The 27,152-nt window shown below is 35.7% G+C and overlaps 1 protein-coding gene across 2 annotated transcripts in view; it reads left to right on the forward strand.

The window, feature by feature from the left end:
• Positions 1 to 24,246, forward strand: part of disp3 (dispatched RND transporter family member 3) — a 92,617-nt gene extending 68,371 nt beyond the window's left edge. For both annotated transcript variants that reach the window (XM_073867497.1, XM_073867498.1), the window contains exons 11-20: positions 1,139 to 1,270; positions 7,672 to 7,808; positions 8,203 to 8,372; positions 11,676 to 11,806; positions 14,399 to 14,571; positions 14,844 to 15,116; positions 15,230 to 15,389; positions 15,576 to 15,689; positions 20,429 to 20,601; positions 23,381 to 24,246. In XM_073867497.1, the coding sequence (XP_073723598.1) occupies positions 1,139 to 1,270; positions 7,672 to 7,808; positions 8,203 to 8,372; positions 11,676 to 11,806; positions 14,399 to 14,571; positions 14,844 to 15,116; positions 15,230 to 15,389; positions 15,576 to 15,689; positions 20,429 to 20,601; positions 23,381 to 23,725 (1,808 nt within the window). In that variant the 3' untranslated portion in view covers positions 23,726 to 24,246. The remainder of the gene's footprint in view (positions 1 to 1,138; positions 1,271 to 7,671; positions 7,809 to 8,202; positions 8,373 to 11,675; positions 11,807 to 14,398; positions 14,572 to 14,843; positions 15,117 to 15,229; positions 15,390 to 15,575; positions 15,690 to 20,428; positions 20,602 to 23,380) is intronic.
• The last annotated feature ends 2,906 nt before the right edge of the window (positions 24,247 to 27,152 follow it).

The raw sequence follows: 27,152 nt of genomic DNA on the forward strand, positions 1-27,152 counted from the left end.
TGGATATTTTTATTTAAACAAAAATATGTTCAACTGAAGAAAGGAAGACATGATCTGGGATGGCATGAGGATAAGTAAATTATTAGCATTATTTTATGGGTAAAGGGAAAGAGTTCCAAGGTAAAACACTGTGTTGGTTTAACTTAAAAAAATTACCTGGCTGCCTTAAAATTTTAAGTTGAACCAAAAAATCTTTAGATATTGGAATAAATGTTCTTAAAGGATTTGTTCATTTTCTTAAAAAAATCCAGATAATTTACTCACCACCATGTCATCCACAATGTCGATGTCCTTCTTTGTTCAGTTGAGAAGAAATTATGTTTTTTTTTGAAAACATTCCAAGACTTTTCTCATTTTAATGGACATTAACAGTTTTAATGCAGTTTAAAATTGCAGTTTCAAAGGACTCTAAACGATCCCAAGGCATAAGGGTCTATAGTGAAACGATTGTCATTTTTGACAATAAAAATAAAAATATGCACCTTTAAACCACAACTTCTCGCTGATTGAATAGTGCAGATTAAGGGGCGTATTATCCCCTTCTGACATCACAAGGGGAGCCAAATTTCAATGACGTATTTTTTTACATGCTTGCTGAGAATGGTTTACCAAAACTAAGTAACTGGGTTGATTTCTGGGTTGAAGTCAGATTTTTATGATATATCCCCTTTATAAAGTTACTTCAGTTGGTAACACCTAAAAAATGTAAGATTATTAAAATTTTACATTTTCACCTAAAGTGAAACTAAAGTGGAATTTTCAGTTGAAAAAAATGTATCCAAATTTTCACTTTTTACAGTGTATGTACAGTACAGGTTTAAATCTTAGATTTCACTGTATATTACAATATATGAATAGTGTTGGTGCATGTGCTCTGACACATTAGCCTGTACTCACATTGCTTGCATTATTATTTCCTCATTTGTTTTCCCATCATTTCCCATTTTTAACTTACTGTAATGTATTTTTGAATTTCATTACTAATCTCTTATGCATTGGCATATATAATGTGTGTAAAACCGTTGTACTGATGTTACACAGTAATCCAAAAAACTTCAGATAATCACATGAATTTGAATGCTACATCTGACAACATTAATTCAGCTGGTACACACTGACCCGTTTCACTGTCTCACAGGTGTTTTTATGGAGCGACCTTATAATCTCCACAGTGCTGCTGACTCCACAAGTTCAGCCTCAGGAAAACATCCCACGATTCCTTCAACCCAGACGAAACCAGCGTCCAACAGCACAGCACAGACACAGACAGGTTTCTGCTCTACTAAGAGGAACGAATGAAAAGCATTCACACCTGTTTAGAGTTTGGGGCTAATTCGTCTTACAAACATCTTCTATAAACTAGGTCATGCTGAACCAGATTAAGGTGGTCATGATGCTAAACTGTAGAAGTTAGTTAACCAGCTTAACCAAACTCCACCAGTTTAGACAATTGTTAAACATGAACAATATTAAGCTGTACAATAGCATATGGATGGGTTCAAATATGGCACTGATTTTGAGAGAGAGAAAGAAAAAAAAGAGAAAAAGAGAGCGTGAGCGGCCCGGTACAAAAGTGGAAATGATCGATGTTATCTAAAGTCCTCTCTTAACTCTTAACTTTCCCCGCCAGCGTTTTTTTTTTAAGTTGCCAGCCAGCGCCAGCATTTTTCATGATTTTCACAAAAGTTTAATGCCTTCCAGAAAATGTTCTTCTTTAAATATATAAACAATAACAAACAATATATGAAATGAAAGAACAGACCCTCTGCTTTCAAAAAAAAAAACTTTCATCTTACCTCCATTTGTTCTCTTTTTATCACCTCTCAAATATGGGTAGGTTTCTTCAAAAACACCCAATTTTGAGCAAAAAGCTGAGATAATTCAATTTTTGTGAAGGACTTTTGATAGAGATCAGATGCAGAGCGATCTTTAAAACATACACATACATAAAACTTCCGGGTTGTGTAAGTTGCACCACCTGGTGGATAATAGCGGTATTCCAGACCCAGTTCCTGTTGCTATGAAGGTCATCGCACCACTTATCTACTGGCTGTCCTTCAACGTGATGCCTAGCCGATGCCCGACCAACGACCACCGGCTAAACCAGTTTAATCCGCTTACCCGCCTCCTTACCCGCCTTTTTGTCCTTCTAGGAGTTTTTCCCATTGGGTTTTTTCCTAGGGGGTTTTTCGTCCCCGGGAGAGTCAGACAACTTTGGCTTAACTTAGCACTTAACTGTATATGTTACATTATTAATATGCTCGCTGTACGGTTTAACCTTAGTCGCTATCTCTACTTCTTATATTATCTATTGATTTTCTGTGTTTCCTCTACATCTTCTCATGTAAAGCTGCTTTGCAACAATTAACACTTGTGAAAAGCGCTATATAAATAAAATTGAATTGAAATTGAATTGAATATTGCGGAAAGCCGGAAATTCTCGTCATTGGCAGGGAAGCGTTTTCTCTTAATTGACGAGTTATCTCGTTTTTGCGACCCGGTGCCAACTTGTCCATGACCCGTACTGGGTCACAACCTGGTGGTTGGGGACCTCTGCCCTAGACGGTTCTGAGGAGTCCCCAGAAAATTTCAAAAGAAAAACAAAGCAAAAACTATTTGCGGTCTTTATAATATCACAATTATTATTTATCTAACACAGTTTAAAGTCCTCATGAAATCAAAATAATTCAATTGACATTTTTTTACCAATATTTTTATGGAATATTGCAGTGTTCACTATAAGCAATTTATTGATTTTGGATCTAATCATTCACAGAGGAAAAACAAGCCACTGTTTTCATTGCATAATATTCCATGTCAACTGACTCAATCCGATCGCGACGTCCTGTTGACTTTAAAGGTTTTTTGGTAACTGTCATTAAGTGTCATTTGTTCAATTATGTCATTGCAAAGATGACATTGTTTGAGATGTCTTTGTTATGACAACTTGACATTAACCAATACATCAAAGCTTTTCATGACAACTTGACATTACCAAGACAACATAACTGACCACTTTTACCAGTGATACAAATTAAATTTGTCATTAAAATGTCATTAAGTGTTAATATTCTGTCAACAGTTTTATATAATAGCGTCATGAATATTTTTCTTGACCTCAACTACAGTGGTACAAATATAACTTGTCATTAAGGTAATGCTTTACAATAAGTTTTATTTGTTAACATTAGTTAATTGTAACAAAGGCTGCTTACACAAAGCGGGTGAGAGCGAGAGACGAATCCATGTGCAGAGAGGTTTATTTATAAATCCCCAGAGGCGGACACGATTTAAAGCTATGGTCTACGATTTCAAAGATTGTTCATTATTAATAACCTCGTTTTGATGCTGGTTATGGTTCTACAGTAAAATCCTAACAATATGAAGAGAAAAAAGAAATAAAAACATCCATTCCGTCTATTGGGTGTACGACGGCAGATAAGTTGACCAATGTAAACTGTCCGGCCGGACAGCTTACATTGGTTAACTGCTCTCATCAAATCCCCGTACACTTGAAAATCCACCTCGCGCTCGCGTCTCCACCCCATCGCACACCACCCCGCCCCTCTCCTGCCTGCGCCATGAAATGTGTGTCAGTGTATGTTAGCTAGCGAAGAAGCAACATCTCACTCATGGAAAAAAACTAACCGACAGCAGCAAGCTTCTTGTCCCTACAGTAAAGGTCGGAAGAAAAAGGAAGTCTGTAAAAGAAAGAGCAGAGGTAAAAAAAATTGAAAAACGCCGGACTCTAAGTAGAATCAATATAGGGTCCGCCATTGACCGCTGGAGGAAGCTTCAGGGAGATTTGGGGCTAAAAACCGACGCCAACACGGCGGACTTTTTGTTGAACAGGTACGCATCTATTTATACTTTTATTGTGCGAGGTGTTACATAAATACCTTTTTATGTGTCTGACAACATGCTGCCGGTCGGCATTGGAAACTTAGCCGTTTAGCATCGCGTATCGCGGGTCAATGTAATTATATTTACAAAGATTGTGTGTGGTGTTACATAGATATCTTCTTGTGAGTCTGACAACATCATGCTAATGCTGCCGGTCTGCATTGGAATGTTAGCCGTTTAGCATCGCGTATCATGGGTCAATGTAATTATATTTACAAAGATTGTGTGTGGTGTTACATAGATATCTTCTTGTGAGTCTGACAACATCATGCTAATGCTGCCGGTCTGCATTGGAATGTCAGCCGTTTAGCATCGCGTATCACGGGTCAATGTAATTATATTTACAAAATCATTTCATGAAGCTCAGGAGGGGAACCGTATGCCAAACGTTGTTGTGAAAGTAAACAACGTCAATTACAATCATAATTGTAATTGTTCATTCCTTCAAGGCTTTATGTGTTTACTGCTCGGTAAATCTGTTCTGATGTTTACTACCGGTTATCACAGCTTGAATGAGTGACGTTGTTCAGCTTGTTTCCCGGTGGGAGGGATCAGGTAGCACAGAGGGGCGGGATGAGTTTTTTAAAACGTACTAACCGTCTCAGGCTTTCTCGGCTGATTTTCAACATCGTAGACTACAGCTTTAAGTATTTTTACTTTCTACATAAAATTATTTTTTTTATGTATTTGTATTTTATCCGTGTTTTTCTTTGGAAAACATACATTCCAAAGCATATTATCATAATTTTTACTCCACAACATTTCATAATTTCAAGTTTTTGGTTTATATTTAATATTTAAGTACATTAAACATCTAGTATTTTTTTTTTACTTTTACTATATATTATAACAGTGTCATGAATATTTTTCATAATGTTATTTTTTTTAGTTTCCTTCATGTGTAGGATCCACATACAAAAAGCAACCATAGACACTCCTTTATCATCGACGTGAGGAAAAATATCCCAGGGGCTGTTACACTTGGTATTAAGATGTATTTTCGTTGATCGGATCACAAGTGGACGAGAGAGACACATCACGTTTACACTTGGTGTTTAAATCCGTCTCTTTTTGTCCATTTTCGACCGCTTCTCTCCAGATTACTGAGGAGATGGTCTGTGGACGAGTCCCTCTCCTGTCATTTAATCATGAGCAGGAGTAATGACGGGTTTAAATGGACGCAAACTAATATTGTGTAAACGTTACATGTCCGTGTATATGTAAGAGCTTTCTCTGATATTGGTGAAATAAGATCGCTCAACTTTCACACGCTTGTAAAATGAAACGAAAGACGCGCAGATAAGCGGCGTTAGTTTTACCAATGAAAGGCTAAAAATAGGGCTGTACACCGTGTGTTTGTGTTAGAGGTCAGAAAATATGAAAAACATTTATCTCAGTACCTCAGATTACATAAATGGGCGGAGAGACGGCATGTGGCTGTTCGAACACATTAAACCACATCCGTGTTTTCACTAACAAGTGTTATGCATAACCATGCTATAGTTAGCCAAGGAACTATAAAACTTCAAGTTTACAAGATAGACTGTATAGATGTAAACAAATATGGTGAATTACCTGTGGAGAAGATAGAAAGTATGCAACTTCGGTGTCCCTTGAGCCCCATCTTGGAAAATTAACATTACTCCAATATTGACTTTGGTCTTGATGTTTTTCCTGTGGTGTTGTCGTTTTAAATCCCTGTTTCGCTTCCTTGGCGACGTGTTTTAATGTCCTCGAAAATAGGTCTTCAACAGGCTTTCAAATCTGCCTCAAATCAAAGCATTAGATCGCGAGATCATCACGGTGTGCGGCTGTTGTAAAATCCGAAGGATTCAGTCTACGCAGGTCGCATATCCGGGTTGCATACGTCATCAAGCCTGGTTTATTTAAATTAACTTAGCATTACATTCGCAAGTCATAAGCATATTACATCAATTTACAATTAACTAAGAATAATTGTCAGCTTTATAATTGTTAATATTCTGAATTAAGACTATCTTGATGAGGTATACTGCCTACACATGCAACCTCCGTAGGCTTCAGCTCGCGGCCAGCGTGAGTGTAGTCTGAAAGCACGAAAGGCGGAGCTTGAATTTCAGGAATGTCCCTCGTCGGCGAATGTATTTCAAAGATGGAGGCACAACATGGATTCAGCCAGTCGAGCGACTCGACCGTATTTATTTTAAATAGCAGATTCTACACTTACGAGAATACTTTGATTAGTGGGGTGGAAGTAATTACACATGAATGAGCACATACTTTTGAAAGAAAACATGGGTTTTTCCTAAGAATTAACTCAAAAACTTTTTATTAGCTTTAATAAATAAAATCCAATAATCCAATAATTATAATTAAAATTGATAAATTATATTTTGTTGTATTTTGAGACTGATTCACCTAAAATTAAATGAAAACAGTACAATGATGTGTTAAGCCATGCAGCGATGGGTTCATATCACTGCAAAAACAGTTAATTACATCACATTCATTAAATTAATTAAATGTTTTGTTCGTTGAATATAATCAACGTGTCTGTTGCATTTTGTTAAGGTATTTGAAAAAATGATTTGAGATTGTATTAAAACTTATTGACATTTTAATGACAAGTTCAATTTGTACCACTTGTTGAGGTCAAGAAAAATATCCATGAGGCTATTATAAAACTATTTGAAAGAGAATTAACACTTAATGACATTTAAATGACAGTTTAATGTAAAGTTAACCCATAAAGCTAGTTAGTTTCTTAAATTTGATATTTATTCTGCTATGTCATGTTTATGACAGATTCATGACAAGTTATGTTGTATTGGTTTATGTCAAGTTGTCATAACAATGACATCTCAAACAATGTCATCTTTGCATTTAAAATCACATCATTAAACAAATGACACTTAATGACAGTTGTCATAAACGTGCATAAAATAGCATGTTAATGACACTTGTCATGATTATGAAGGTGTCATGTCAGTATTATGCACAACCCTTCAAGTAAAGTGTTACTAGTTTCTTTATAGAAAATATGGATATATATTTTAGGGAAGGTTTCCCATAAAGGTTTATCATATGTGGAGGTTCCTGTCATTATAAAGTTTGAAAACCCCTGTTCTAGATCACTAAATCATCTTATACGCTTTTAACCATAAAGAGGCTACAGGATGCCATAGAAAAATATTTAGCTCTGTAGTTCAATAAATAATCTTTAACATCCAAAGATCCTTTATGTTTTTTGTAGTGTAAAAAAATGAAAGAAATGGTCTCTTTATGAACTTAAAGGTGCAGTGTGTAAATTTTAGTGGCATCTAGTGGTGAAGTTGCGAATTGCAACCAATGGCTCAGTCCACTGCTCACCCCTCGCTTTTGAAACGCATAGAGATGCTAGAGTAGCCGCCACCGTACAAACATGTCATCTTCGGAGACAAATTTGTAAAAACGTTTGTCTGTTAAGGGCTTCTGTAGAAACATGGCAGCACAAAATGGCGGCTTCCATGTAAGGGGACCCTCTGTGTATGTAGATGAAAAGTCTCATTGTAATGTAATAAAAACATAACGGTTCATTATGAAAGGCCTTTATACACCACTGATAATATAGTTTTGTATATTATATTGCATTTCTGTCAAGAGATCCTTCTAAAAATTACACACTGCACCTTTAAATGGGGAATCAAAAATAGTTCTTCTGTGGTATCACTGTATCATATCTATTTTTAAAAGTACACCATAATTATACACTGCTTAAATACTGAAATCAGCTCTCATGTGAACTTGCAGGTGGTCTCCTCACTGTGTATGTCTCCAAACTGGATCTCGGTTCTCCTGCTCCTGTATATCGCTATTCACTGAGTGCCAATGTACCTGCACCTTGGCAAGCATCATCAGGAGGGCAGGGGGATGTGCCATTCTTTCAGGTCCGTAAACATACACGACCTATAAATACACACACATGAACATTCTCCGTTAAACAAACATGCAAGCACTAACATTTTCACTGGAGACAAATGCAATAAGCCATCTAGAAAAACGCATAATTACGGTTGGCAAATGTGTTTTCACATTGCTTAATACCTTCACCACACAAGAAAAACCCCATTACGGCATATCTGTTATTGCCTCACTGAAAAACAAAGCTTTTAATGTACGCAATCTATTCCAAGCCCTACAAATTCCATCATCCTCCGAGGAGTTTACACGACATAATGTCTGTACTGTGTGTTCACATCACCTCAGCATGCTTCAATTGCCCTTATAGCCCCGCTCCATCTGAGCTGACAAACATTGATCGATGTGTTGTCACGGTAACAGGCCTACAGAAGTCCCCATAGCAACTTCAGCACGCGGATGACCGTGTGCGTTTCTCACGCCTATCACCCCCGCCCGCGATGGATGCTTACTTTACGGTCATGTGACGGCAGCCGACGCTGGATGGCAGAGTTTGAGTTCTTTGTGGCTTTGGCCGAGCAGCAACACAGCAGGTAGGGGTGTGGAGGGGGGGCACGTGATGTTCTGATACGATCCGTGACTGATTAAAATCATTTTTCATTCCACAGCTAAATACAATGACAAACTCCCAATGTATGTATAAACATTAACTGTATTATTAGTTAGTTGTTCAGTAGTTGAGTCAAACTTGTTACACTTTATAAAATCTAACAATAAAGACATCGGTACTTTACGTGAAGAAAAAAAATAATTTATGATATTATTTACATTAAACAATTTCATGACAGTTAACCCAGCAAGCACCTTAATAGCAATTTGACATCAATATTAGTCAAGACTTGATCAAATCCTACATTCCTTTAAATTCAGTTTGAATGGGTAACAATTTATTTCGATAGTCCATTTAAGACATTTTGCCGTAACACTTCACAATAAGGTTCATTCGTTAACATTAGTTAACTAACTTGAACAAACCATGATCAATACATGTTGTTACAGTATTTATTTATCTTTGTTAATGTTAGTTAATAAAAATGTAAGCTTTAATTGTTTGTTCATGTTAGTTCAGAGTCCAATAACTAATGTTAACAAGATTTTAATAAAGTATTAGTAATTGTTGAAATTAACATTAACAAAGATTAATAAATGCTGTATAAGTGCAGTTCATTATTAGTTCGTGTTAACTAATGTAGCTAACTAATGTTAACTAATGAACCTTATTGTAAAGTGTTACCCATTTTGCTAATTATAAGTAACTTTGCAACTACTTATCAACTACCAATCTTTAGAGAATTAGTAAACTGTCTGCTTAATATCTACTAACACTTTATTGCTATGATATCTCAGCAGACTGTCTATAGGTGTCTTTGCAGGTGCATGTCAACTTATTCCACTAACCCAAACCTCTTCCCTAACCCTTACAGTCTACTAATACGCTAATGACAGTTAGTTGACGTATAATTGCAAATTATTGGAAGTTAGTCAACATGAAGTTGCAAAGTTATTTATAGTTAGAATGTCTAGTGGACTATCAAAATAAAGTGTAACCAAAATTATAAAGTCTTTATGCCAAAAATCATAAGGATATTAAGTGAAAATCATGTTCCATAAAGATATTTTGTAAGTTCCCTAACGTAAATATATATATATATATATATATATATATATATATAAATTAGTAGTAGTAATATGTGTTGCTATGAACTTCATTTAAACAATTTTAAATCTGAATTTTCTCAATATTTAGATTTTTTTGCACCTTCAGATTCCAGAATTTTAAATAGTTTTTTTATGACCATTATGTTTTGTGGTCCAGTGTTACATATGTGTGATGTTCAGTGCAACAAATAGTACTTTAAATACTTGAAATATTTATAAAATAATGGAAACACTTTGCAATAAGGTTGTATTTGTTAACATTAGTAAATGCATTAGCTAACCTCAAGTAACGATAAGCAATTCATATTATCAGCATTTATTGATCTTTGTTAATGATTTTAATGCCAGCACAGACTCATGTTAGATCATGGTGCGTTAACTAATGTTACTGTACAACTTTTGATCTAAAAATGTATTAGTAAATGCTGAAATTAACATCAATCAATTAATATTAATAAATGCTGTAGAAGTATTGTTCATTGTTAGTTCATGTTAGCTAATGAGTTAAACATTTTTACAATACATACACCAAAATCCAATTATGAATACATATGATACTGTACAGCATGCCTTCCCGTTTACTTAATACGATGCATCTTTTCATGTCGTTTTATGTATTGGTTTCTCAACGTTTTTGTTTTTTAAACCATTATTGCTTTATGGTTAGATTTTGATCCATGATATTTTTTAAACCATGGCCACTTAAAGCTGGGGTTAGAACTGGGGTTTGGGTTAACATGTCATTTTATGTACCAAAAAGTTGTTCTAACCGGAAACCCAAGCAACAATGATAAAAAAACAATAAAAAAGAGAAACCAATACATTAAACGACACGAAAAGATGCACCATATAAGGTGAACGGGAAGGACTGGCATATCATATGCACGCAAAATTGGAATTTGGCATATGTATTGCAAGACTTTTACACTGCGAGCTATAAACATTTCATCAGAATGGGCTGTTAGCATAAAAAATAGCTATCGTTTTTGTATATGTTTTGATGGAATTTTTTTTTTAAATGCAAAAGGAGTGAAAAATAGTACTTGGATATTTAGTATTTTCTTCGTGAAAGTACCTACATGAGATCTTTACATATTTTATTTGATTCACCTACACTCTTTAAAATAGCGAAGCCATAGAAGAACCATTTTTGGTTCCCCAAAGAACCATTCAGTCAAAGGTTTTTAAAAATACCATTTCTTTCTCACCTTTTCATAGTCTGTAGAACCGTTCTCCACCAGTGATGCGCGGTTCAATGTATAAACAACCCGCACCCGACCGACGTTTTCAACTAACTTGCCCGCAACTTGGACCACAAAAAAATATTGTACCTGACCCGCTTCCTGGCCCACATTTTTAAAAAGTAGTAATTGTTTGAAATAATTCATTGTTGTTATTTCAACCAACCCGACCGACCACGACCCGAATATCATTAAAAATATTTTTTGATGACTCGTAACAGCAGGCTCATTTTGGATCAACCCGCGCATCACTGTTCTCCACTACAAAGATGCTTTTATGAACAAAAAGGTTCTTCAGATGGCAAAGGTTTTCTATGGAACCAATCTGCCAAAAACTGATCTTCTATCAATGGCATTGTGGAGCATTTTTATTTTAAAGTCCCCCTGCACTCGACCTTAAAAACTTATCTTAGAGCATAAAACAGCATATGTATACGTTTTATTCTGTGATAATAATTTCATCTCGCCTAAAACTTGTGTACATCTATACCCCTGCCTCATTAGTATACGTGGATCTATGAATATGCAAATTAGTCCCAGCCTCCAGTTGCACATTAATGCAACACGGATTTGTTTAGTGCTGATGTTAACAGGGTAGAACATTCATTTACATTTATGTATTTGGTAGATGTTTTTATCCTAAGCAACTTTATCAATGTGTGTTTCCCGGGTTTAAACCCATGACCTTTTGCTCTACTAATGCAATACTCTACTACTGAGCTACACAAGCGCACTGCAAGTGCTCGCGTCGCAGAAGTAGCTATCATTTCATTATAATTTTTTTTATCTTAAAGCATAATAAAAACACCACATAGACATAAAAACAACAATAAAAACTTGATTTTCACCACAGGGGGACTTTAACGAGTATAGTTTTACCTACATCAAACAATACTTTTCGATGTATATTGTAGAAGTATAATTCTCTTTTGACAGGAAGCTGTATTTTGCCCAGCACACGATCAGCCCGTATGCCAGTCGAGTGTGTGAGGGACCACCGGGCTGTGTGTTCAGCTCAGGTCCTGATGGACCCACTCAGGGCAGTTTCTATGCTCCACTGCCTGCAGGTACACACTAATCTGATTAACACTTATGAACATTCAAGTGGTTAAAGCTGTGCATTTATCTCGACAAATGAATATGTAAAAATTTGTTTCACAAAGTAAAACAAAGGTAACTTTTCTATATTTCAAGGCTGACCATTCAGAGATATGTCCACAAACATCAACAATTCAATATTCAGATTTTTAACATAATTACACTATTGTACTCTGCAGAACTGCTTTATAGTTGAAATGACACATTTTTCTCACCAGTTCTGTTCACCATTAATGTCCATCATGTACAATGTTTATTTATAGGCTCTTATAAAGAAAGATGAAGCTGCATAATCACACTCCTGTTCTCTGCAGAGCTGATTTATAGTTCATTTGACTTTGGATCTGAATTGAGAAATCTGCTCAGTAAATGTTGATGTATAAAATATTAATCTCTGTGTTCCTAAAATGCTCATGATAAGATATTACTTTTAAAGGGCACCTATTATGCAAAATCCACTTTTACAAGGTGTTAGGACATAAATGTGTGTTCGAGCAACCCCACAATGAAAAAATCCACCCACTCCTTTTTAAATCCCCATTAAACCGAGGCAATCTCATTAGACATGCGGTTTTGATTCTCTTGTTAATGTGACATCAGACTGATAAAGCCCCGCCCACAGCCACTGCCTGACAGTCCTGCATTAGGCTACTATAGTTTCCACATTTCGCATTACACAAGCACTTTCTGGTTTACTCTCCTGTGTATTACTGTCAAGCTGTAATAAGTATTGTCTGTGTTGTATAAAGCGCTATATAAGTAAAGGTGACTTGACTTGATTTAGGCTCATTCTTTATAGTGTTTTGCAGAAGAAAGCAAGTCATACAGGTTTGGAATAGATTGAGGGTATAATGACAAAATGTGACCTAGTTAGTGATTTAATTTTTATATTAAATCACAACATGATCTTACGGAAAGTCATGTTATAGTCACGAAAAATTGTATTAATTTATTTGTGTCCATGGCACGAAATTCAGCTTTTTTCGTGCCTTGAGCACGAATGTCTTTTCCGTGTCACTCACCATGAATTTCTATAAATGCGTTTTCATGTCTGTGGCATGACTTTCTTTTTCATGTAATTTCATGTATTATCCCCCCCCCTTTTATATAAATCATTATCACCTGGAGTTGCAGTTAAGGGGGTCGCACACCGGACGCTCAGCTCAGTGCCGCGTCGAGTTGCGTCTAGGACAACTCGAAGTTATCGTAAACCGGAAGTGCGCATTAAATAGCGCGACCTTATTCAGATTGCGTATACTTCAAAATGCTAAATATACGTTAGCAGCCAATGTTAATCATGAATGATTTGGGACAAATATGATGTTATTTAATGTTAAACTATGTGAGTGGCGCTCTGTGGCGCGACAGGGATTTGAGCAACTGGGCGTGCCTGTCCGCGCCAGTGTGTGTTTACTCATAGAAAACAATGTGTTAGATTTTTTTTAAGAATGGCGCTGAGCTCCGCGTCCAGTGTGCGACCCCACTTAGAGTTGGGGTTTGGGTAAGGATGTCTAAAATGTATCAGAAAGTGATTCTAACCCTAACCCCAAGCGACAATGGTAAAAAAATAGGAAAAAAATATGAGAAAACAATACATAAAATGACATGAAAAAGAAAGTCGTACCACAAACACGCGAAACTATTTATAGAAATTTGTGCGAGTTTCACGAAAAAGACATTCGTGCTCAAGGCACGAAATAAAGTAAAATTTCGTGCCATGGACACGAATAAATTAATAAAATTTTGCGTGACTATAACAAGACTTTCCGTGAGATCAGTTTGTAAAATCACCTGTAAAGAAAATTCTGTAAAAATATAAATCTATGATATCTTTAAAGGTGCAGTGTGTAATTTTTTGAAGGATCTCTTGACAGAAATGCAAAAAATTATACAAAACTGAATTATCAGGGGTGTATAAAGACCTTTCAAAATGAACCGTTATGTGTTTATTGCCTTAGAATGAAATGTTTTATCTACATACACAGAGGGTCCCCTTACATGGAAGCCGCCATTTTGTGCCGCCATGTTTCTACAGAAGCCCTTAACAGACAAACTTTTTTACTAAGTTGTGTCCAATGATGACATATTTGTCCGGTGGTGGCTACCGTAGCTTCTCTATGTGTTTCAAAAGCAAGACGTGACCAATGGACTGAGCCGTTGGTTGCAATTCACCACCTCACCACTAGATGCCGCTAAAATTTACACACTGCACCTTTAATATTGCCTAAGGTCATAACAAAGATTGAAATGAATGAGTGAAATGAAACTAAATTTGATTATGAGACTTAAGCGTGGATTTCAGAGAGAGATGGTCACATATTCTGTGTAGTCACAGCAATAATTAAAAAAATATATATTTGTTTACAGTGAAAGCAACAGTAAAATCTGTCAGACTCTACCGCCTGAATGTTAATTTTAAAATATGCATGCCTTTCAAAATACCCTTGAGCAATGTTTCTTGTACATTCTTATTTGGCAGATGGTTTCTTGTCTGACATTTGTCAGCAGTTCATGTCTTTCACGAGTGTTTGAAATGCATCTTATCCACTGCATCTCATCAGTCACTCAGGTTAAGGTCTCCAAGACGTTTGGGTTTAACCCTTGCAGTGGAGGTGGTTGTGGGAAACCAGCAGTGCGCCCTCTAGTGGACACTGGAGCCATGGTGTTTGTTGTTTTCGGTATACTTGGGGTCAACCGTACTCAAGGCTCAGACAATCATGTTATTGGAGATCTGGTGAGACAAAATTAAACTATTGTTCCTGGGTACAGATATACAAATACTATAATGGTAAAAAATGTAGACTTACTGTAAAGCGCAGTGCATGGCCCAACTCCTTGGTTCTCTTTTATTTTTGTTAAAGAAAAGAAGTTAAAAGAAAAAAATCTATAAAAATTCCCAAGACTTTCGGACTCCACTGTATGTTTATTGATTTTCATTAAAGCTGAAGGTGATGGCGACGATGAATTATTAATATTTCTGATAATAGACTTTCCTCTTTCTCAAAGGGCAATGTGATGTATGATCCAGACTTTGATCTCTTTAATGAAATCGGACACTTGTGCAAGCTGTGCAAAGCCATCAGTGCCAATACCAAGCTGGTGAAACCTGGTGGAGCTCAGTGTTTACCATCAGGTAATAGTCTCACATCAATTCTACCCTTGCTTCATCCTGAATGTCACTCTCTTCCCGAGCCCAACCTTTTGCCCGGTCAGCTATCCCATGGTGCAGTGGGCATGCAGGGCGGAAGAGTGCACTGGATATCTATGGCTTTTGAATCAGTGAGTTCATAACCTCATTTCATGAATAAAATGTATAGTTTCGATCAAATAATAAATAAGTAGATCAAAATAAATCTGCCATTATTTACTGTTCCAATGTTTCTGCTATTTAGACCACCTACAAAGGAAAGTCTTCGTTTCAGACTCACTCTGATTTCCTCCAATGGGAGAGCTTCCTGCATAAACAGCTTGCATCAATCCCAGCTTCATCTTCCTTGAGGCGAGGGTTTCAGACCTGTCAGCACTGGAAACAGATCTTCATGGAAATCATAGGCAAGGGAACACAAATAGCAATAGCAAAATGGCTAAATGATCAATTTAAGTGCGATCAGTGATTATTATGAGTATCTGTTAATCACTGAGTCTCGAGAAATGACAAGAAGAGCGAGACTGCATTCAGATTCTCTATTTATAATACATTCAACAATGAGAAATTCCTCTTCTGTTGTATATGGCTAGGTGTGGAGAGCGCCCTCTACAGTCTGCTGCTGTCTCTTGCCATTTGCATAGCATCAGTAGCCCTCTTTACTGCTCATCCACTTCTGTTGCTGCCCATCCTGCTGAGCATTCTGGGTAAGTTTGCAAACTTGTTTTGTTAATACAGTATTGTAGCATGTTACTTCAGATGTGTTGATGTGTTTGTACAGAAACTCATAAAGATTAATTTAATAAATACATTTAATTGATTGCAGTTTCATTCCACTCATAAACAACAATTGTCTAATATTTTACACTTAAATCAAAAGAGGAAAAGTAAAAATTATGTTTGACATGAACCTATTGCATGGTAACAAAATTTTTTATGGAATTGAAACACATTTTAAAGATGTTCAGTCTCTTAAAATCTCTCTTTTTCATTGTAATGTTGAGTAAAATTGTATAATTAAAATTGTAAAATTTATATATCATCGTAGTATTTGTTATACAGAATTTAATTTATCTTCATTTTTAATTACAAAAACATTATTACAATATTTTTTATACTTCAGTAAAAACATCTGTATTATGCAAATAGAAAGACATTAGAGAAATGTACACATTTTTACATGACATTCACCTTTAAATGTTTTATGAATGTTCCTTAAAATACATGAAAAGTAGTTTACCACCTAAATCTCCTGAGGATTCAGTTTTTCTTTTTGGGTAATGACATAAGGAGCCATATTTATAAAGTGTGCGTATGCACAGATTTGACTGAAAATGTGCATACGCAAAAATCCACGGCACAGTCGAAATTAATAAAAACTGTCTTTGACGTAGAAAAGTGCTTTGCACCACGTCAGGGTCTGAGCAGACATACGCACTTTTGCTAGTCTGATTGCTGCAGGTTTTTGAAATATAAGCCATTTTTGCTGCTCGATAAGGATTTAAAGATGCAGTGTGTAAATTTTAGCGGCATCCAGTGGTGAGGTTGCGAATTGCATCCAACGGCTCAGTCCACTGCTCACCCCTTGTTTTGAAACGCATAGAGAAGCTACGGTACCCGCCACTGGAAAAAAATGTAATTGACAGAGACAACTTAATAAAAAAAGTTTGTCCGTTAAGGGCTTCTGTAGAAACATGGTGGCACAAAATACGGACCGTGGATATTAAGTCATAACCCGCCGTTTACAAATACGACACGGACTGAGCTCGCCGGCCGCGCGCCACAGGTAACTTCCGCTTTCTCTCAGAGTTTACCGGTATTTTGATACTGATGTGTGAATGATGTCTTACTGGTAAAAAGACGGAACGTCACTGCATGTGTGAACAGCACATTTTTGTATTTACTGGTAAATTCATTCTGGTAAATTCATGGTAATTTACCAGAATTACTGTGTGAAAGAGGCTAGTGTCATTAATTAGGCTGAAACTGCTCAGCTGCGCACAAATTCATTTGCGATTTATAGATTTCACATCTGAAAGAAAGAGGTATGTGTGTTTCCTGTGCATACGTTCGTTTTATGAATAAAATGTACAAATTTTTAATAAATAATCGTAAGATTAAATGTAGGATGGTTCTATGTAGCATTTTATAAATGAGGCCCCAGAGCCATTTCTAGGCATAGGCGAACAAGGTGGTCACCTAGGGCCCCTCCAGCTGAGGCACCAAAGAGCACATATACATTTTGACTGCCGCTTGACTGACTTGAATAAGTGAAAAATGAGCACGGCAACAAAATTAAAGATAAACTTCTGAATGTTGTGTGTTTAACACATAATGGACAGCCAAATATTTAATCAGCATCAGACAGAAAGTGGTATGTCTATTGTTTTTAACACATATTTTGATAATTGATATGTTGTGTTTATCAAACAATGCACTTGTGGCAATTTGCCCTTAAGAAAATTAAGCATGATTAAACTATTTGTATACATTAAGGTTTTATTTGTAGTAAGTAACCATAAAATGTACTATGTTCTCACCATCACAACAATGGTATTTTATTTGTTGTAGAACTATGGTAATAAAGATGGTAATTAATCTGCTAAAAACATGGTTACTACAAAAATTAAACCATGGTTAATTTTCCTCATGATGATAACTGTAAATATGTCTCACAATGGATATGAAATGAGACTTGTCTTACTATACTAAATATATTACTTCGATTATGATGTGTAATTTAGAACTGTACATATGTTATGCACAAGAGCAGTGGTACAGTTTTTTCAGAAATATAAATTGTGTTCTTAAAGGGTAAAAATATAACTACACTCCCCTAAAGGATTATTAGGAACACCTGTTCAATTTCTCATGAATGTAATTATCTAATCAACCAGTCACATGGCAGTTGCTTCAATACATTTAGGGGTGTGGTCCTGGTCAAGACAATCTCCTGAACTCCAAACTGAATGTCAGAATGGGAAAGAAAGGTGGTTTAAGCAATTTTAAGCTTGGCATGCTTGTTGGAGCCAGACGGCCGGTCTGAGTATTTTAAAATCTGCTCAGTTACTGGGATTTTCACGCACAACCAGTTCTAGGGTTTACAAAGAATGGTGTGAAAAGGGAAAAACATCCAGTATGCGGCAGTCCTGTCGGCAAAAATACCTTGTTGATGCTAGAGGTCAGAGGAGAATGCGCCGACTGTTTCAAGCTGATAGAAGAGCAACTTTGACTGAAATAACCACTCGTTACAAGCGAGGTATGCAGCAAAGCATTTGTGAAGCCACAACACGCACAACCTTGAGGCAGATGGGCTACAACAGCAGAAGACCCCACCGGGTACCACTCATCTCCACTACAAATAGGAAAAAGAGGCTACAATTTGCACGAGCTCACCAAAATTGGATAGTTGAAGACTGAAAAAATGTTGCCTGATCTGATGAGTCTCGATTTCTGTTGAGATATTCAGATGGTAGAGTCAGAATTTGGCATAAACAGAATGAGAACATGGATCCATCATGCCTTGTTACCACTGTGCAGACTGGTGGTGGTGATGGTGTAATGGTGTGCGGGATGTTTTCTTAGCACACTTTAGGCCCCTTAGTGCCAATTGGGCATCGTTTAAATGCCACAGTCTACCTGAGCATTGTTTCTGACCATGTTCATCCCTTTATGACCACCATGTCCTCATCCTCTGATGGCTACTTCCAGCAGGATAATGCTCCATGTCACAAAGCTCGAATCATTTCAAATTGGTTTCTTGAACATGTCAATGAGTTCACTGTACTAAAATGGCCCCCACAGTCACCAGATCTCAACCCAATAGAGCATCTTTGGGATGTGGTGGATCGGGAGCTTCGTGCCCTGAATGTGCATCCCACAAATCTCCATCAACTGCAAGATGCTATCCTATCAATATGGGCCAACATTTCCAAAGAATGCTTTCAGCACCTTGTTGAATCAATGCCACGTAGAATTAAGGCAGTTCTGAAGGCGAAAGGGGGTCAAACACAGTGTTAGTATGGTGTTCCTAATAATCCTTTAGGTGAGTGTATAGTACAGTAATAAATGAGTGTTGATTTGGACAAAAATAAGCTAAATTTGTCGTTCACATTCAATGTGGCCCTTGAGTCAACAATATTTGCCTACCCCTGGTCCAACGTGTAGCACAACCGGGGCACAGCCACCCTAAAATGTGATCCTCCATTAGGCTGTAGTACTGCTCAATCTGATGTCTATATGGCATTGGATCAGATGGCTATCAGTTACAACCTGATCATTAATTACATGTAAAGTTTTCCATTTTCAGCGCTCAACACCATCATTAGATCAAAGGGTTCGAATGTCAATTTAAAAATTGGTTCAGTAAAAAGCACACACAATTCTTTTTCCTTTATAAAACTTTAATAGATAATGAAAAACGTTGTTACATTTTTTAACTGCTATGTTGAATTTAATGTAATAAAGATTGGAGTATTACATGATTTTTACATAATTATTTAGCATTGCATGTCAAATTGATCTTGTTCAAAGGAGGTCCCAATAGGAGTTTCGCCTAGGGCATCAAAATGGCTAGAACGGCCCTGAGTGACATCAACCTGTTTCTGTCCTTTTGTTCCATTTAATTGACTCAAGTATTATGTAGTGGTTGTGAAAGCCATCGTCTTTGTTATGAAAAACCATCGCCCAATCTCATTTATATGGTAATACATGCCAAACATAAACGTAATTGAACTTGCTTTCAACAGGGAAATATCATCAGTACAAGTGATTACTCAGACTGAACGAATTCACAAATGATTCAAAATGAAAGCAGACTTAGAAAATCACCCCGCTCCTATAAGCCGAACTAAACAAGGAAATAGATTTTAAAAATGATGCAATGATCCTTAAATTTAACATCACCTCTTGATTCAATGGAATGAATTTGTTTAACCTCCCTGTCAGTTTTAAGAGCCCTAAACATTCATGCAATTTTGAATGTAACAAAAGTGTCATTATAAAGCTATGTACATATATAGACTACATGACATAAGTGTGTATTACTGTTAATCCGTGAGCCTCTCTCAGGCTATGAAAATTGGCATTGTGTGGCTGTAAAATGAGACAAAAATGAAGTGATGGTGCAAAACACAATAAAATATTGATATGATAAACTTTGATGTTCATGCAGATCTTTTGCCTTCAACAAGTCACACGTTGTCATTATTTTTGGTAACTACACTCTAAAAAATTATTATTTTGCATTCGGTCATAAAGAGACTACTAATTTGTAATTTAACCTACTGTATGTTGGGTTTTTAACCCATTGTTGGGTCAAATATAAGCAATTTCTAAATTTATTTAACCCAATGACTGGGTTCACCTGATGCTGAATTAAAAATAACCCAGATGTATACTGTATATGAACATAGTTAAAGTCTTTGTCTAATGTATATAATGGCAGGTATGGTTTGCCTGGTGGTGGCTGTGATGTATTGGCTTGGCTGGGAGATGGGTGCAGTAGAAGCCATCTCACTCTCTATATTGGTGGGTTCTTCAGTGGACTACTGCTTACATCTAGTGGAAGGTTATCTACTGGCTGGAGACACTGTGGCCTCAGGACTGGATCATAGTTCGGTATGATTACCATTTATCCACTTAATAAATAAAACTTAATGAGTCTATTGAGATGCTGGAGTGTTGAAATGCGTCATCTTACACATAATACACGTAATATGCAGTTTAAGAAACCACTGTAAATAATACATTCATAGTTAATCAGAAGTGTAAATAGTGTATACATAAAAGATTATTGCAGACTGTAGTCCATTGTTGAATATATTTTCATTACATTCCTGATTGGTACATTGCTACTGGGAGTTGAATTGTAGAAATAAGACGTGAAATACTTCAGTTTGGATAGGGACAGGAATGTTAAGCTATTGGGATTTCCTGTTATGATTGTGCCCTTGTGCAAAGCGCTGAACCCCAGGGCGCTGCAGGGAAGTCATTTATATCAGTCCTTCAAAAATAACATCTAACCTGTTCATGCAACCAGTCATAAAGTTAATCCTCATAACAGTTCTTTAAAGGATTTTTAATAAACTTAAACTTTTCATCTTGTATGCATAATGTTGTGTATTATAATGCAATAAATAACTCTGGGCACATTTACAATACATTATAATACTCAGCATTTATCAGTGCATTATAAAACCCTTTTTTAAACGCATACATTTTGTAATATATCAAAAATTTTATTGGATTATATGTTTTCATATTCACATTTCTGTGCATGTACATCTACTCAATATATCCCTACATGATTTTATATTTTAATAAATGTATGTTTTGAAAACATTACAACTAGGGTTGCAAAGGGGCGGAAAGTTTCCTGTAAAGTTCCGAAAACTTTCCATTAGAACTTAATCTTGGAATTTTTAGAAATATTCCAAAATGGAAACTTAACAGGAATTTATGGGAATTTTCGGGAAATTATGGGAATTATTTGGAAAATGTATATAAACTATATCAAATACGCAAAAAAATTATTCATTGGATTAACTCAATTAAATTGTGGGCAGGATTTCCATCCAATATGAATTTGTAACCCTAACTCATAAAAAACTGCTTTACAGAATTAAAATATATTGAGTTTGTCCAACTCAATTTAAAGTAGATGGCAGTACTCAATTAAGTGTAGTTGCCTCAACTCAATTTAGTATAGTCTAAATAACTCAATTTAGTGTAGTTTGAATAACTCAATTTATTGTAGTTTCAATAACTCAATGTAGTGTAGTCTGAATAACTCAATTCAGTTATTTTATATAAAATGTTTTTATATCATACTAATTAGTGTGAGCACATGCTAGCATGCTAATAATAATAACATACTTTGGATGAGCATGTGAGACGAGCATTAACACAGTTAGTGCTCATTGAGAGAAATACGTCACATCCACAACTTAACCACAAGCGCCACTCTTTTGCACGATGGCAACCAAACAATTTGAAAAAAATAACACAAAATCTTCTAAATCAATAAGATAAACGAACATTAAACCCTATTAAGTCTTTCTCTTTACCTAAAAATACATAAAATAACACTTAATTAAAAAAACTACTCTCCAAACGCCGTTGCATGCAAAGCATGCTGGGAAATACAGATCCACGGCCCAGTTAGTAATAGCAACACAAATCATTCATGTTGTCCCAACATAAAATGATTAAGTGGACTGAACATGATAAAATTAGGTAGACATAAAAATACGGTATTCTTTTTCCAGAACCTAATCTCAAACTAATTGTGTTAACGCAATTAAAAAGAAATCAATAAATTATAGTACATATTCATTTTGTGTAAGACTAATTTAATATATATACTTATTCCCCTTAATGAGGTATTTTAAATTAATTGAACACAATTTTAATGTGTCATTTCTAAGAAGGGCTTGAATCATTTTTTTGAGTGTATTCAGTGGTCGTAAACAAATACGTATGCAATGTAATAAAAATGTCACATTTTAAAGATTTTTTAAACGACATTTAAGTTCCCTGTTATGGGCAACTCTGTAATTTTTTCAAATTCCCAGTTTATTCCCATTAATTCTCATATACTGTTTCCATGTTAATTCCTATATATTCCCATTAATTCCCATGGAAAGTTTCCAGTCCTGAAAATTCCTGAAATTTTGCAATCCTAATTACAAATTACATAACAAAAATTCAGGTCCATGTGTTATAATTTGTTATTACACGGCATTCTGGAATAATTGATTATGACTGTCCAGTCGTGACATTCAAAGGTCAATATATTTACCGATAAGACCACTCAAAACTAATTCTGCATGGTCATCCGGGAACTGCAAGTCATGTTTGCAGGTGTAGTTTATTACTTATAAATTCAATATGCATAAATATGCATCATTAGTAACATATATTTGTGATTTTAACTAAATGCAACTTTGTTTGAACTTTAAACTTGTTTAAATACATCTTGGCCATAGGAAGTGGATTATGATCCTGATCACCCGTCTGGATTTATTCCACAATAACAAGCAGCTGCCTGTACACGATCCCTTGCTTATACTCTTTTAAGGTGTAATCACATTTCAGAAAGTACTTCAAAGTATTGTTATTGTGGTTAAAATCAATTATGATTTATATAATGCGTTACAATGTGAAGAACAATATTTATGTTTATAATGTATTAGCAACACCTGTGTAATGCATTAACCACACCGGCTTCAGGTGAAGTGTTGCCTTAATCAGGTCTGCATGTTTGACCCATTTAAAGTACACTTCCATCATATAGATAAAACAAATTTGACTTTCCCATCATTTCCTCAAATTTGACCCATCCCTGCTTATATTTCACATTAATAAGAACTTTCCTTCCATCTTCTTTACCTTACAGGAGTTGTCCATCAAACGGCAGCTGAGGACCATTGAAGCAGCGAATCACGTTGGGGTTGCAATAGTGTCCAGTGCTGTAACCACAGTGATTTCGACCATTCCACTCTTTTTCTGTGTCATCGTGCCTTTTGCAAAGTTCGGTCAGATCGTGGCCATCAACACAGCCATCTCCATCGTGTTCACGCTGACGGTGACTACCGCTCTTCTGGCGACAATGGGACCACCCGACTTCACTCGACCCCCTCGAGCCGTGCTTAAATCCGCTGTGGTTGTCCTCATAGTGGGTGCCTGCGGTGGTCTCTTGTGGTGGACTGGATCACAGTTTGCTCCTGGCAGACTGATATAACGGTGGTATCAACAAATACAAATTCGTGTTTTCGTGGTTCCAGACAAACTTTAGATGGACTGAGGGGTGCGCAACAGTGATTTATTTGTTATATGTTGAGATATGAGTACAAAGAACAGAAACTTTTATTAGGATTCACTGTACTTTGGGAACAATATGATATCAAGTGTTTAAATGTGGCACACTGTCAAAATGAGGAAATTCAGTATGTAAATATTGTAGTTAACTGTCAGTATAAAGGTAGCATTTTGTTATCAGTTTTGAGTATCATGTAAGGTAGGTCAGTCTGTCAGGGGTTTACATTTTATGTTAACGTGCAACTAAAAAGAACAGATTATTGTTTTTAGTTTTTATTCAGAGTGATTCCAAGGGGAACATGAGGATATGAAGTGTGATCTCGCCCTGAGGTTTACAGTATAAATCTGAATTCTGTGAATTCCTACATTGGGGAAAACCAGAAGCATGGGAAAAAACAAGACTAGATTTAAACTCTACTGTACTCATTGTGTTCTATTTTTTATTTATTTTTTATTTCTCTTATATTATTTTCTTATTTTGGGATTTCTCCCATAAACATATTGCCATACTGTATATGTGGGACTTAATGGGTAATTCTCACAAAATCCAGACTTAGAAGGTGTCTAGTATCAGATTTTTTTAAAAAGCCATTGAAGTCAATTTTTTGGCACATATAAGATTAATGTCTGAACTTACTATAATCATTATTTTTAGATTATTAAAAAAAAAAAATTTCCTATAGAGTTATTTAATTTTTTTTAGATTATCATTATCAAAAATTATCATTACCGCAACATGATATTACATTAAATATATGCATTCACAAACTCATGTTTCGGTAATGAGAACTAAAAAGTTGTCTAGGTACTATGACAAACAAAATTTCAACTTTTATCTAAAAGAGAAAAGATAAGAAATGCTTACCTGGTAGCCATCTTGGGTGTCACAGTCAAATATGTCCCTTCCCAAAATTTCCACAATTCTTTTTGAAAATGTTAATTCCTTGAGGGCTTAAACAATGATTGAAAATTGTTGCGGAGGATGAGAAAATTGTTTCTTATTATTGTCTCCAATGATCACCAAACACCACATGTTTCTGACATGCACTATAGCATTTTTTTAATAATTATAAATATTTCCATGTCAAAGAATCCAAATCCAGTCATGGACACATTGCGGTAATGAAAAATTTACCATTAAATGTGAAAAAAAATTGGTTTGTATGATGTAATTTGAAATCATGCACAAATGAGTACATGAAGAGATGTTTGTAACTGTATGCTTCTTATTTTTATACGCTTACTTTGCATTTACTTTTTTTATCAAAATGTTTCATGACACCTCATAAGTCTAATTTTGCGAGAATCACCCAAATACACAAAATGACGTTTTTTAACAATGCAATATGGGCTCTTTGAGAAAATGCATTACTGCAGAACCATTGTGGTACAGAGTGGGACAATATGGCAGTTTATATTTTTTAGTACAACTCTATTAGTCAAAGCTGATTTATAAACATTATGTGATTAACCAATCAAAATGTAGAAATGCTTCGCCTTTTGTCTAAGCTTTGTGTGACCCCAGGAAATGAGAAAATCAATGCAATGTGGCTTTAAAACGACATATTGTTTTTTTTTTCTATGTTTCCCCTTGACGTGTACAGTATTATATGTTGCCAAACTGTATGTGACCCTGTCTGTGAAATCCAGTCTAAAGTCTCAAGTTTGATTTCACATTGATGTCAATGTCTGACGTGACCGTACTCAGTCAATATTAAAGAGATCAAGGTTATATTTGCACAAAATGTTGTTTACATTATGTAAACTGATATTATGTAGAAAACAGTAAGTCAGACAACATAACTTCAGCTAGGTTTTTACAGGCAGTGTCACAAATGTCTACACCGCATCATACCAGGATTGACAAACAAATGATGTTTAGGGAGAAGCACGAAAATACTTTTTTTGTAGTAGTTTGACCATGTACATATAATAAACCAACCAAACCTGATTAGTTTATAGAGATTACAGTACCAATGTTACTGTATTTCAGAGTGGAATATGTAAAAGCTTTGTTTTTTCTGTGAAACTTCAAGATATTGACTTTTGTATGAAACTGTAAAGTCATTGTAAATGTCATGCTGTCTTGTTTTTAAGGTTCTTGTGAAAGAAACTTTGAGTTCAACTAAGTATTGTTGTCCTTCAAATGTGGTTTGTTAAAAGCTCCCATGGAGGGAAACGACTGTTTACTTTGTTTTGCATGCCGAACAGACCTTCTTAATCCAGTGTGATTTTTATCTGTTCTGATTGTTGCCATTTATCTTATATAATACACACACACACACAGACGCAAAGCAGCAATGAACAAAGCTGACCTTCGATTGCTTTGGTCCTTCAACCAGCAGTCTGGAAATATTAAACCACATCAGCATCAATCCACATTTAACCACACAGATACTCGCTGTCCTTGTAATAGCACTCCACTGTTTTCTGACCTTTCTAACCTCTACATTAAGAAATTTAAAGCGAGCGTTCACCTTCATTCAAAAGGGTTATTACTATACATGTTATACTTACCTTACAACTACTTATCAAATAATTCATAGTAATTATTCATGTCAATAACAGCTCTTTATAATAAAATGTTCATGCATTTACACGATTACCTCAAAATACGAGAAATAAAAAGTGCCATAAATCTTGGAAACACAATGTGAAGGAACATAAAGATGATGCCAAAATGCAAATCTTAAATACATTTCTCTATACAAACCATAATATCTATTTTCCCACTAGGAGTGACAATTTACAACAAAAGGATTTATGTTTGAGGTAAAATGACTCTTTAGGAGTTTATAGAAAGATCATCATCATTTTAAACATATATCAAATACATTTAGACTTAACTTTAGTCTCTGTGTCCACTAGATTGTGTAATGTGCACGTTCATCTGTAAGAGATCCTACCAACTTCATACTTAGTCAAACACTTACTTGACTTTATTTAGCTTCTCCCATCAATTCTGTTAAATTTTTAATGCTGGAAACGGTAGATAGGCATTAATAATGCACTGCGGCGACCATTCATAATTGATCATGTGGTATATGGCAAATGCAATGCTGATATACGGTTCATTTGAAAATCCACACGATCATCAAGATGTGCTGGGAAACCAAACTCCACCCTCTTGATCTGTATAGATTTCAGTTTAGACTTGGGAACCATTAGGAAAAGAATCAGAATTGTATCCTTCAAATAAAATTTAGGAATGTTTTATGACTATCCCTGCTAAAAATAGCTAAACCAGCTTAAGCTTTAGCTGGTGTACAGTAGCCGGCTGGTTTTGGCCACTTTTTAGCTGGTCAGGCTGGAAAACCAGCTTACTCACCAGCTAAAACCAGCTGCCCAAC

Source organism: Misgurnus anguillicaudatus, chromosome 5 (genome assembly GCF_027580225.2).
Source record: "Misgurnus anguillicaudatus chromosome 5, ASM2758022v2, whole genome shotgun sequence".
NCBI classification, from domain to species: domain Eukaryota; kingdom Metazoa; phylum Chordata; class Actinopteri; order Cypriniformes; family Cobitidae; genus Misgurnus; species Misgurnus anguillicaudatus.